Source organism: Tupaia chinensis, unplaced genomic scaffold (assembly GCF_000334495.1).
Source record: "Tupaia chinensis unplaced genomic scaffold, TupChi_1.0 Scaffold000350_1, whole genome shotgun sequence".
Classification (NCBI taxonomy): Eukaryota; Metazoa; Chordata; class Mammalia; order Scandentia; family Tupaiidae; genus Tupaia; species Tupaia belangeri.
The window spans coordinates 5,643,697-5,655,896 of record NW_006159844.1 but is presented as its reverse complement, the minus strand read 5'-3'; the positions used below and the strand labels follow the sequence as shown (position 1 = coordinate 5,655,896).

Genomic DNA, 12,200 nt, shown 5'->3' with positions numbered 1-12,200 from the left:
AATCCCTTTTCCTCCATTCTCCTCTCGGGATCTTGGGCACGCACGCACACGCGCCTGGCGAGAGTTTTAAGCCACCGGTTCCGGGACTAGAACCGCGGGCAACTATGTGGGAATCCAGCGACACAGCCATTACGCTAACTGCTGGTCCCGAACCAGATCTTTCTGTACCCTATTTCAAAAAGCACTCCGAGTGGCCTAAGGTCTGAGGTGTGCCCTGGTCAACCTACCCCATAGCACAGCACAGAACCAGCACAGCGATCCCTTGTAAGGCTTTTGGCCTCACCACACCTAAGTCCCCAAGGTCAGCCCACAGATTATCCTTGTCCCAATAGCCTGTCTATGGCTCTGGTAGCTTACTGGTAGTTCGCATCCATTGGAGCAGCGCCGGGAGGTCTGCCGGAGCCACGGTACCCAGCAGCTGCAATATTGCTCGCTGCGCAGAACGAAATTCCATAATGCAGCAAGCAGCGCAGGGCTGTTTCGCACTGCGCAAGCGCACAGACCAGCCGGACGACAGATCCTACCCTCTGTGGAACCCGCCCCTCTGAACTGCGAAAGCCCTAAGCCCCGCCCCTTACGCCGTTCTTACCGGGGATCGGGCATCCCTACTTTAAATCCTATCCCATCTCCTGTCGCTCTACTCTTAGCTAGCAGTGTTAAGTCAATTTTTTTCTTAAAGTGTTTCCTCGAGGCCTGACATTTTGTAGGCATTTAATTGTCTTGGAATGATAATGCTATTTCCCGAGATACCATCGCTAGAGAGCCTCCTATTTTACCACGAACTTTGCTGCCGCAGTTTTTCCGCGTTAGAAAACTACAGGCGAAAGCCAGACGAAGCACAGAAACACCTAAAACTGGCGAGAGAACGTGCGGGGAAATGGGGGGAGAGGCGGAGAAGAGCTGCGGCGTGCCCCGGAAGCGGAAATGCATCTTCTTCCTGAAAGGCTGGGCTACGCGAGTGGTGACGTTTCCTCATTGGGCAGAAGGTTCGGTGGTAGTCGTCGGTCTTCCAGCTGGTGGGAGTTGGCGTCGCGCTGCTGGGAGCTGGGACCCTAGTTTGTGCAGTTCGGGAAGTCGGGTTGTGGGGGTCGTACCTGTCTGTCTGCTCCCAGCTTTCCTGGCTTTACTTCCACCGCCCGGGGGCCTGGCGAAGGAATCCCCGGCCCTTTAGGGCCACGGCGTTAGCGGTGCCTTTGCGGTAAGTGTTTGCTTTTTCCCGCCCCAGACTACGGGGGTGCAGCTAGGGCAGCCCCAATCCTGTTCAGGGCCGAGGGACTCCGGAGGAGTTCGTTCGCTGGCCACCGGTCGTCGTCACTGAGATTGGTGTGCTCTAGCCCTTCCTGTGTCTTCCGTCAGAAGTTTTATTAAGAGATGTGCTGTGACCCTTTTAAGTTGTCTTGAGATTTACCCAAGCGAAATAAGATGTACAGTTGCAGGCCTCTCGCCTTTCCTTTCCCGAGCAAGAATTGAGGGAAGACTACTTTTCCAAAAAGCTTTTGACGTGTCCTGGGTTTATTTTTCCATGTGTTCGTAGTGGTTAACATACTTTCTGCAGGTAGTACGTGTTCAATAAATAAGGAATATTAGTTCAGTGCCAATTATGATACAAGGTACAACGATGACTCTCTGCACTGTTTAACACTGCTCGCCATCCTCTCCCCCCTGTTGACTTTCTTTGATGTGAGCATCACTTAGTTCTTTCATATGCTTAATTAAACAAAAATATTTACTCTCTCTCAGCTGTGGGGGACTAATGACACAATCCTGCTATCCAAGAAGCTAGCTACCAGTTCAGTGAGAGTAACATAGATATACATTATATCAAGATGAATAATGAGAAGCACTAGCTAGGCATAAAGGGCCATTGAACGCTTTTTGAACACAGATGAGTTAATGTACTACTTCGGAGATTGGGACTCCGAGCAAATTGGTATTCCAATCTAGCCTGTTTATTATGAGATTGAAAGGAGATTAGGTATCATGTTTGGTACTGTGCCTAAAACATAACAACAGTGGTACCAAAGGAAAGGGAAATACTTCCCTCAAACTTCTTTGCCTTAATTTTCTGATAGTCTCAATTAGTATTTTCTAACTTAAAATAGAAGCAAAAGCATCTTCAGGTCTTCTTTCTAAACGGATTACCCCTCTAACTCCATCTGTCTGGAAATGCTGGACCTGTCGCTAGTTTGTAGCAAGATAATAAATGGTAGTTCTTTTTAAAGTTGATTTTCTTCTACTTATCTTTGGGGTTGGACAGGGAATTAGTAAAAGGTTCTAACCCTTTGGTTGGTTTACTCTCCTTTTGGTTGGTCCTCAGACATTGCTGTAATAAAAGTGATCCACAGCAGACTGTCCTTGAGAATTCTTATTTACATCTGTGGCTTCCGTGGTGTCATCCTTATGTGCCTACCATAGCCAGACCTTTTTCTTTAGCCTCTTTCTTATATGAGGGATGGTTCTGTCCTTTCTGCAAACTTGGTAGGTCTGAAAGCAAATGTGCTATTTCCACTTTCTCTTTTTCCCTTTTGCACTGTGACGTATACATACAGAAATATATAAAAACAGCCGTTCTTGGGCCAGTAGGTGGCATGGTGGTTAAGGTGTTGGACTCCCACATGGCTGACTGCGGTTTGAATCCCAGACCTGGCAGCTTGAAAATCATGCTGGGCAGGTGTACGTATCTGTCCAAAATCACAGAATAGAGGAGAAGAGATTGCAGCATCTCCCTTCCTCATTAGTCAACTGATTATTCAGGCTAGAGACATTGAAGTTATTATTTTTTTTCTTAAGCTTGTTTATCTCCTCCATGAGTAAAGAGAAAAGAGTACCCAAAATATTTTTTTAAAGATTTATATATTTAATTTTATTTATTATCTTAAATTCACTAGTGAGAGAGAAAAAGTGAGAAAGCAAGAGAAAAAAAGTGAGAAAGCAAGCTGCCAGGTTAAGGAATTGAACCACAGTCAGCCATATGGAAGTCTGGTGCCTTAACCATCATACCACTTGTTGGTACCCCAACTGGGTTTTGATGTCATGATCCAGTGCCACCCTTTAGCCAGTTCTAAATCATGGAGAAGTATGCCTAGCATACTCAATGGGGGTGGGGGTGTCTCCAGATTTGAACCTGGAACTTTCCCATGAGGGATTGCCTGGCAGAGCAGTGGAATGGCCTGACCCCTAGAATCACCTTTGCCTGTTTCTCCTTTACTCTCCATGACTATTTTGTCATTCAGTCTTGTAGAGTCTACTTTATGGGTTAGCCCTTGATTCTATCTCATTTCTCCATTTTGCTACCACCTTTTTTTTTCTTTCAAGTTATTTTTTCCCCAGCAAGAGAGAGAGAGAGAGATAGACAGGCATTCCCAACAGTGTCGTCTTGCTGTGATTCACCACTAGTCATGGAGTTTACCCAGGATCTTTTCCTTTTGGGTCCAGTTGTGTCATTGCTGTGCTGCCATCTAACCCTCTCCATTTTTTTTTTTTATTGGAGAGGTTTTCGCTATAAGGCGCGTGCACTCGCCAGACAGACAGAGACACAGAGACAGAAGGTGAGAAATCACCCCCCAGGGGGGATGGTCATGCCGCAATCCCTTCTCCTCCATTTTCCTCTCGGGATCTTGGGCACGCACGCTCACACGCCCGACGTGAGTTTTAAGCCACCGGGTCCAGGACGCGAACCGCAGTCGACTACATGGGAGTCCAGCGACATAGCCATTACGCTAATTACTGGTTCCCTAGCCCTGTCCATTTTGCCTTGTATTTCCCTAGTTAAAGATCCCATTTTACCTCGTAGATTTTTGGAGTATGGCTAGTGAATGTAGTTTCCCTGCTCATCAGTTTTTTCTTGTCAGGCGGATTTACCACAATGTCTCTAATGATTTATTTATTTACTTATTTTAAACATACGATCTTACTCTTCCTTCCTCAGCCTTCTAGCTGGGACTACAGTCACCTGCCATAACACCCTACTCTTTAGCCATCACACCCTGCTCATTTTTAGACATCATCTTGACATACTGCTTTGGCCAGCCTTGAGCTTGTGATTCTCCTGCCTCATCCTCCCCAAGTCACTGGGATTACTGCCATACACCACTATCCTCTACCTATAGGTTGTATCTGGAATCAATCTAGGCCTTCTAGGTGATCCTAGCTTGCAACTCCCTTAATCACTAAGCTACAGGGCTGGCCCAATATTTTTGAGGTATAGCACAGATTTTTCATGCCCTGGTTTCCTTTGAGTAGTATTTCTTTCTTTTTTTTTTCCCCCCAGGCTTTTGCCTGAAGGCATGTGTGCTTGCCTTAGAGAGAGAGAGAGAGGAAAAGTGAGAAATCACCCCTAAGGGGAGATGGCGACTCTATAATCCCTTCTCTTGCATTCTGTTCTTGGGATTTTGAACATGCATGCACACACATAAGGCAGCATGTTTTTCAAGCTACCTGATATGGGACTCAGACTGTAGAGTTGGTCCTGTGGGATCCAGCCACCTGCTGACCCAAAGAATATATCTTAATGTAATACTTATTAACACTGCTGGCACATCAAAATAGCCAGTGGAAATTTTCAAAATGTAAATATCTTATTTTTCTCTCCTGATAAAGAATTTAGATGAGACTACTTGTCTGAACACCTTTTTTAATTCTACTATCCCTGAAGATCCAGATTGAGCTGATAGGCATTATTAAATGTCATTGAAATAAATCCATCTTTTTAGCATATGCCTCTTGTTCTTTCTCTTCTTTTTTTAAGTCAGTGTTCTTTTCAAATTCAAGACTATTACCAAGGAAATCTTTTTTTTTTTTAATTGTTTAACTTTATTTACTTAAAGAGAGGGACAGAGCGTGAGAGAGAGAGGTAAAGTGAGAAGCCGCCAGGTCCAGGACTCAAACCGCAGTTGGCCATGTGGGAATCCAGTGCCCTTAACCACCACGTCACCTGCCGGTTCCCTCCAAGGAACTCTTTTGGTTTTTGTTTTAATCTTGCTTTTGGGGGAACCAGCAGTTAGCGTAATGGCTATGTCGCTGGACTCCCACGTAGTCGACCACGGTTCGTGTCCCGGACCCGGTGGCTTAAAACTCACACCGGGCGCATGTGCGTGCGTGCCCAAGATCCCGAGAGGAGAATGGAGGAGAAGGGATTGCGGCGTGACCATCCCCCCGGGGGGTGATTTCTCACTTTCTGTCTCTATGTCTCTCTCTGTCTGTCTGGCGAGCGCACGCGCCCTATAGCAGAAAAAAAAAAAAAACCTCTCCAAAAAAAAAAATCTTGCTTTTGGTAATCCCCCCTGCCCCACTGGAGGGTTTATGGACTCACTAGAGAGACACAGAGAGGGAGAGATGAGAAAGCACCACCCTCTATCTCTACCCCCTCTGTGGGGAATGGTCATGCTGCAGTTCCTTCTCTTGTCTCTCCCTCCTTTCTGGATCCTGGGCATACACGCATCTCAAGCCATCAGGTCCAGGATTTAAGCCATGCAGTCAGCCATATGGGATCCAGTTGCCTTAACCACAGAGCCAGTCCGTTCTTTTGGTAACATTTAATGTAAGGGTTCTCTTTTTTTGGGGGGGAAGGGATAGATTTTTGCTATAGGGCGTGTGAGTTCACCAGCAAGACAGAGACAGAAAGCGAGAAATCACCCCTAGGGCCGATGACCACACCACAATCTCCTCTCCTTCATTCTCCTCTCAGGATCTTGGGCACATATGCACATGCTCCTGGCGTGAGTTTAAGGCACCGGGTCTAGGACTCCAACCATGGTCGACTACATGGGAGTCTAGTGACATAGCCATTATGCCAACTGCTGGTCCCATAAGGGTTCTCTTATGGTTGACTTAACAGCAAAGAAGTATTTAATAGAAGTGATTCTCAATGTTTTATTATCCCTTATTGCTAATGGAATTTTTTATATACTTTTTGTTATTAAACTATGTTGCTGTGATTTTAAAAGAATTATTTATTTATTTAATGCCATTTGTCATTATTTTTCAATTTGATCAGAGAGAGTGAGAAAGGAAAAGCAAGAAAGCAAGCCACCAGGTCTGGGACTCGAACTGCCGTCAGCCATGTGGGAATCCAGTGCCTTTAACCACTAAGCCACCTGCTGACCCCTGTGATATTATTTGTAATATAAAAAATGAGCTTTAAATTTTGAAAAGTAGGGGTTTTTTTTCATTTATTTTTAAAGAATTATTTATTTAATTTTATTATAACTTTTTAATTTGACAAGAGAGACAGAGAGGGAAAGCAAGCTGCCAGATCTAAGACTCAAACTGTGGTCAGCCATGTAAGAGTCCAGAGCCTCAATCGCCATGTCACTTGCTGGCCCCAAAAAGCAATTACTGAAGAGAGAATTGGTTGATACCTCTTGACATAACTCTATGTAACCCTTGGTGCATAATTAAGGCAGAAGAGTCAATGGGGTATTATGCATTTATCTTCTCAGGTTAATAAAGAAGTTTTGTTGGTATTTGAAGTTAGAACTTTTCTTATGTTGGGACAATTCCTGGAGCACATAGTAGGTGTTTAATGAATGAATGAATAAATGAATAAATGAATATAATTGGAAAGTCCATCTCAACCTCTACTAGTACAGTACTCTAAATCATACAGGGAGCACTTTGGAAGATAATTTTTCCCTTACCTTAAAACGTACTCTTAGGACCAGCAGATGGTATAATGGCTATGTGGCTGGACTCCCACGTAGTCAACCGCAGTTTCAGTCTTGGACCCAGAGGCTTGAAACTCACGCTAGGAGTGTGTGCATGTGTACTCAAAATCCTGAGAGGAAAATGGAGGAGAAGAGATTGTAGCATGACCATCCTTCCTTGGGGGTGATTTCTGGCTTTCTGTCTCTCTGGAGAGTACATGCACCCTATAACAAAAATCTCTCTTAAAAAACAGCAACAACAACAACAACAACAAAAACCCTAATACTCTTGGAGCCAGTAGATGGACTCCCATATGGCCGACCATGGCTTGAGTCCCAGACCCAGTGGCTTGAAAATCACATCAGATGCATGTACACTAGTGTCCAAAATCCCAAGAGGAGAGTGGAGGAGAAGGTTTAGCAGCACAGCCATTTCCCTATGGAGTGATTTCTCACTTTCCTTCTCTCTGTCTGTCTCTGGTGAGTGCATGTCCCCATGGCAAAAAAACAAAGAAAAAGAAAAGAAAAAAAATTGTAATATTCTTGTCCAGCTGTGGTGAAGCAGCAGTAATATAACTGTCTTTGATGAAGAGGGTGTATGGGAAGGTCTAGGTTTGTGACCTGAGGTCTCCATGAACACCAAGGGTGCACATACATGCCCATTATTCTGGCTAGCTGAGGCTTCGGATGTATCATGGTGTGGAGATTCTGTTTAGGGTGTCTCCCTCTCCCTTTCTTTCTGCCTGTCTCTCTCATAATAAATAAAATTTTTAAAATAGTCTTTCTGGGGACCAGCAGATGGCATAGTGGTTATGTCACTGGACTCCCACATGGTTGACTGTGGTTCAGGTCCTGGACCTAGCGGTTTGAGGCTCACATCAGGTGTGTGTGTGTGTGTGCATATGCATGCGTGCACGCGCATCCAGGATCCTGAGAGGAGAATGGAGGAGAAGGGATTGTGGTGTGGCTGTTCCTTCGAGGGGAGGGGGTGATTTAAAAAGAAAAAGTCTTTCCAAACATTTGGAAATTACAGAAAGATAAAAATAAGAAACTAGAAATTAACTAGTTACTCACCATCTCCAGAGATGATGAAAAATTTTAAGTGTATTTACACAGTTGTGCAACTATCACCATAATTAATTTCAGGACATTTTCATCATCCCTTGGAGAAATCTCATGCCCGTTAACAATCACTCCCCATTTTACTCCAACTCCAAATCCTAAACAACCACTATTTCACTTTTCATCTCTATGCCTATTCTGAGTATTTTGTATAAATGGAATCATAGCATGGTCTTTTGTGATTGGCTTCTTGCATTTAGCATATTTTCAAGATTCATCTAGTTTGTAGTATGTGCTCAGTACTTCATTTAAGAATGATTTTATTTGCTTATTATTTTTTTTAGCTTTACCAGAGAGAGATAAGAGAGAAAGCAAGCAAGCTACCAGTTAGCCATGTAGGAATCCACTGCCTTAACCACTACGCCACCTACCAGCCCTGGATGGACCACATTTTATTTATCCATACAGCAGTTAAGGGATATATAAGTTCCCTCGTTTAGGCTATTATAAATAGTGCTGCTAGGACCATTCATGTGTAAGGTTTTGTTTGGATGTGTGTCTTTTATTGATGGTTTTCCTGATGGCTATTATTATTTTGCTATTTGTTTTTAGATTGTTTAACAAAATATGGATTATATAATATATGTGTACAATTTTATTTTCTGCCTTTTACATTTAAGCATGTTTTTAGCATTAGCAAGCATATTTTACAGAAGCATTTTCCTCATTTTTGCTCCCCTCTTAAATCTCATAGTTCTTGTGAAAACTTAATATAGATTATATACCTAGAAAATAAAATCTGTAGGACTATATATCAAATTATTATTGGTTATTTCTAGGGGATGGGAGCAGGTAGGATTAGGGAAATTATATCGTCTACCTTAAATATTTCTATGTTTGAATTTGTACACTGAACATGTATCCTTCTATAATCATAAATCATAGCAGTGAATTATTTCCTTAGGGAACTAAGTAGAAAGAGCTTTAAGAAATTGGGAGCCAGCAGGTGTTGTAGTGTTTCGTCACTGGACTCTCACGTGACCGACCGCCATTTGAGTCCCAGACCCGATTGTTTGAAAATCACACCAGGCATATGTGTGTGCCTGACCAGCATCCCGGAGAAGAATGTTTCCATTCTTGGGATTGTTGCAGGGCCATCCTCCCTGGGAGGATGACTTCTCACTTGCCTTCTCACTGAATCTTTCTTTCTCTCCCTGGAGAGCACACATGCCTTAAAGTAAAAACCTCTTTAAAAAAAAAAATCCTAAATTTAAAAGTTATAACTAACATTACAAGTTAGTCACCCATATCAAATAAAATACAAATAGACCATTTTCTTAATTAAGTTTTACTTTTCTGTAGTCCAAGACTGTAAATACATATGCTGCACAGAATTTTAAAATATGTATATTTAAAGGCTGGCAGGTGTTATGGTGGTTGGATTCCCATATAACCAACTATGGTTCGAGTCCCAGACCTGGTAGCTAGCTTTCTCACTTTCCCTTTCTTTCTCTGTCTCTCTCTGGTCAAAAATAATAATAATGATAATAATAATAATAACAAATGGAATTAAATCATTCTAAATTTAAAATATATACATATGTATGTATTTTAGTATTAGAGTCAGGAAAGCAATTACTGGTTATAGGCTTTTGACTACCTTATAGAAAATTATACTGTGTTGAATATTTTTTTTCCAAGAAAATACACATACTTGTGTATTCAGTTAGTTTTCTTCTTCTTCTTCTTTTTTTTTTTTTTTTTCTATATGGTGTGTACACTTGCCAGAGACAGACAGAAAGGGAGGGAAAATGAAAAAGCAACCCCCAGGGGGGATGACCACACCACAATCCTTTGTTCTCTGGGATTTGGGGCACACACAGCACCCAATGTGTTTCTCAAGTTGCCAGGTCTGGGACTCAAACCGGGCAGTCTCCCATGTGAGATCCAGCTACCTTAACTGCCATGCCATCTGCTGTCTCTGTGTTTAGTTCTTGAGTTGAATTTTGATTCAAAAAGTTAGTAATCGAAAAGGTGTTTAGAAGAATTTTTTGTTGTGATTTCATTGTAATAGGATTTGAAATCACTAATTGTTACAGTCTGTTCATATAAATTTTAGATCAGGCATGGTTCTGGTAGGAATATTTATAACAGATTATACAGAGGAAGGTGACTCTTTTGACACTAAATCTGCTGTTGAAAAATAGCCAGGTACTTGTAATTGGCACCAAATTTTAAGGATTACAGGAGTAGTTCTTGGATAATGGGATATACACATTGGTAGGATTGTTCAGAAAATTTCCAGTTTATTCACACTCTAGATACTATAGAGAGTGTTGGTTGGTATTCAAGAAAGAAAGGGAGTTAATAGTTAATATGCCAGGTACACACAGACAATTTTGTACCTATTGTCTCATTTACTTTTCACATTCAGGGTAACTACCTTGACAATGGTATTATCTCCATTTTGCAGGTGAGGAAAGTGAGGCTCAGAGAGATTAAGTAACTTGCCCAAAGTAACAGCCAGTATGTAACAGAGCTGGGATTTGAATTCCTATCTGTCAGACTCCAAAGCCCATGCTCTTTCCAGTACTTCACACTGCAGCAGGTAAGTATGATAATTGGCCCTGTGCTTGCCTTATTTAGGGCATCCCAATCTTCAGCCTGTTTCCATCACTCAGTATCTAACTCCTCCTCAGACTCCTATTAGAAGGACCTATGACTTGGGCCAAGAGTGGTCCTTATCAAACTGATTGCAGTGATAACTTGTCAGTTCTTTCTGGATATTGCCATTACTCCTCCACAAAGAGGAATGTGTATCTTTTTTGCTTTCAAAATACTGTTTCCTCTATTATGGTATAGCAGCAAAATATCCTAGGAGTTTGCTAGTGTGGACATCTAACTTTTACTAAAAGCATCATTCATATTTCAGGATTTAAGGCTGTATAGCCAAAGGTCTATAGAAGTCATTTTGCTTTGTTGGGTAGGGAATGGCTGTTCCATTCCCTAACCTGCTATATCATACAATTGTTGTGAGGGCGGAATGAGATAAAAGATGCTAACTATAGGAAATACCATGTAGTAATTCCTTACCTTTCTAAAAGCCCCATCTAAGTAGAGATTCTTCAAAATTCTAGCATATGTAGATTTATTTCTCTATATTTTTTTAATCAGGCAAAAGAATTTAGAGTTAGTGTGCTTGAATCGTAAATTATTCCTATTTGAGATTCAGGGTTAGCTATTCACATTAAAAAATCTGTTCTGGGGCCAGCAGGTGGTGTGGTGGTTAAGGTGCTGGACTCCCACATGGCCGACGTCAGTTCAAGTCCTGGACCTGGTGACTTCTTTCTCTCTCTCTCTTGCTCTCTCTCTCTCTCTCACTCTCTCATTCTCACTCACTCTTTCTCTGGTGAGTGTGCATGCCCTATAGCATGTTAAAAAAAAACAGTTATAATAAATAATTGTTTTGTTTTTGTTTTTGTTGTAAAGAGATTTTTTGCTATAGAGTGCATGCACTTGCTAGAGAGAGAGAGGGAGAGGGAGAGAAATCACTCCCCGGGAGGATGGCTACACCACAATCTCTCCTCTTAGGTTATCCTCTTGGAATTCTGGGCATGCACGCACACACTTCTGGTATGAGTTTCAGCCACCAGGTCCTGGAGTCAAACTGAAGTCGACTATGTGGAAGTCCAGCAATGTAACCATTATGCCATCTGCTGGTCCCAATAAATAAAATAATTTTAAAAGACTGTTCTGCATTTTAGTGTGCATATTAGAACCACCTGAGGTTAATTTTTAAGTATCTTAGTAATATATGGTAGGAAAATCCTGGAAGTTAAAAAGTTATTACAAGCAAGAATGAACTAACTTTAAAAAAGCTACACAAATAAACTCTTATAAATTTATCCAACTTCTTACTGCCACCCATGGTAAATGAATATTAAATATGCAATATCAATCACCTAGAAAGTTGTTTTTCTTTTGATTTGTCATACTATCGTCATTGATTTATTTTCAGTGCCCTCTACGAGATGTGTGTAGTCTTCTATGACTTTGGCTATCTAGTCTTGCTTTTTCCCAGAGGTCTTAAGTATATCATTTCATATGTTCATAAAACTCATTTTAATTAAGGACTTACTGTATAAGACTGAGAATAAATAAAGCAGTAAACTCATAGGAGGTAGCAAAAGAAGCAACGATCCCTGCCCTTTTGCAGCTTACATTTCAGTAGGGGGATTGTAGACCACAAGTAATGTAAATAAATATGTTAGCTGATAATATTGATAGAACAGGAAAAGGAAGGGGAGTTGTGATTTAAATGATTCAGGATGAGAAATGGCATGTGGACAATGATCTGAAGGAGATAAGGGAGAAAGTATGTTGTCATCCAAGGGAAGAGAATGCTAGCTAGTACTAAGGCCCTAAAGTGGGAATGTGTAACAGCAACAGCAAAGAGGTCAGTATGATTAAAACCAGGAGTGTGGGGCCAGCAGG

General features: G+C 41.8%; 2 protein-coding genes across 3 annotated transcripts in view; one reads left to right on the top strand and one right to left on the bottom strand.

Moving 5' to 3' along the window:
• The window catches only part of LOC102498492 (uncharacterized), a 50,481-nt gene extending 49,986 nt beyond the window's left edge, over positions 1 to 495 (bottom strand). Inside the window, exon 1 of the mRNA XM_006152380.2 lies at positions 358 to 495. Coding sequence (XP_006152442.1) covers positions 358 to 454 — 97 coding nt within the window. The 5' untranslated portion in view covers positions 455 to 495. The remainder of the gene's footprint in view (positions 1 to 357) is intronic.
• Positions 496 to 954: 459 nt separating this feature from the next.
• SRP54 (signal recognition particle 54) overlaps positions 955 to 12,200 on the top strand; it is a 54,706-nt gene continuing 43,460 nt past the window's right edge. The window contains exons 1-2 of one of the 2 annotated variants that reach the window (XM_014589295.2): positions 955 to 1,198; positions 10,180 to 10,314. The gene's annotated coding sequence lies outside the window, so the exon portion shown is untranslated. The remainder of the gene's footprint in view (positions 1,199 to 10,179; positions 10,315 to 12,200) is intronic. The other variant, XM_006152376.3, reaches the window with a different exon arrangement.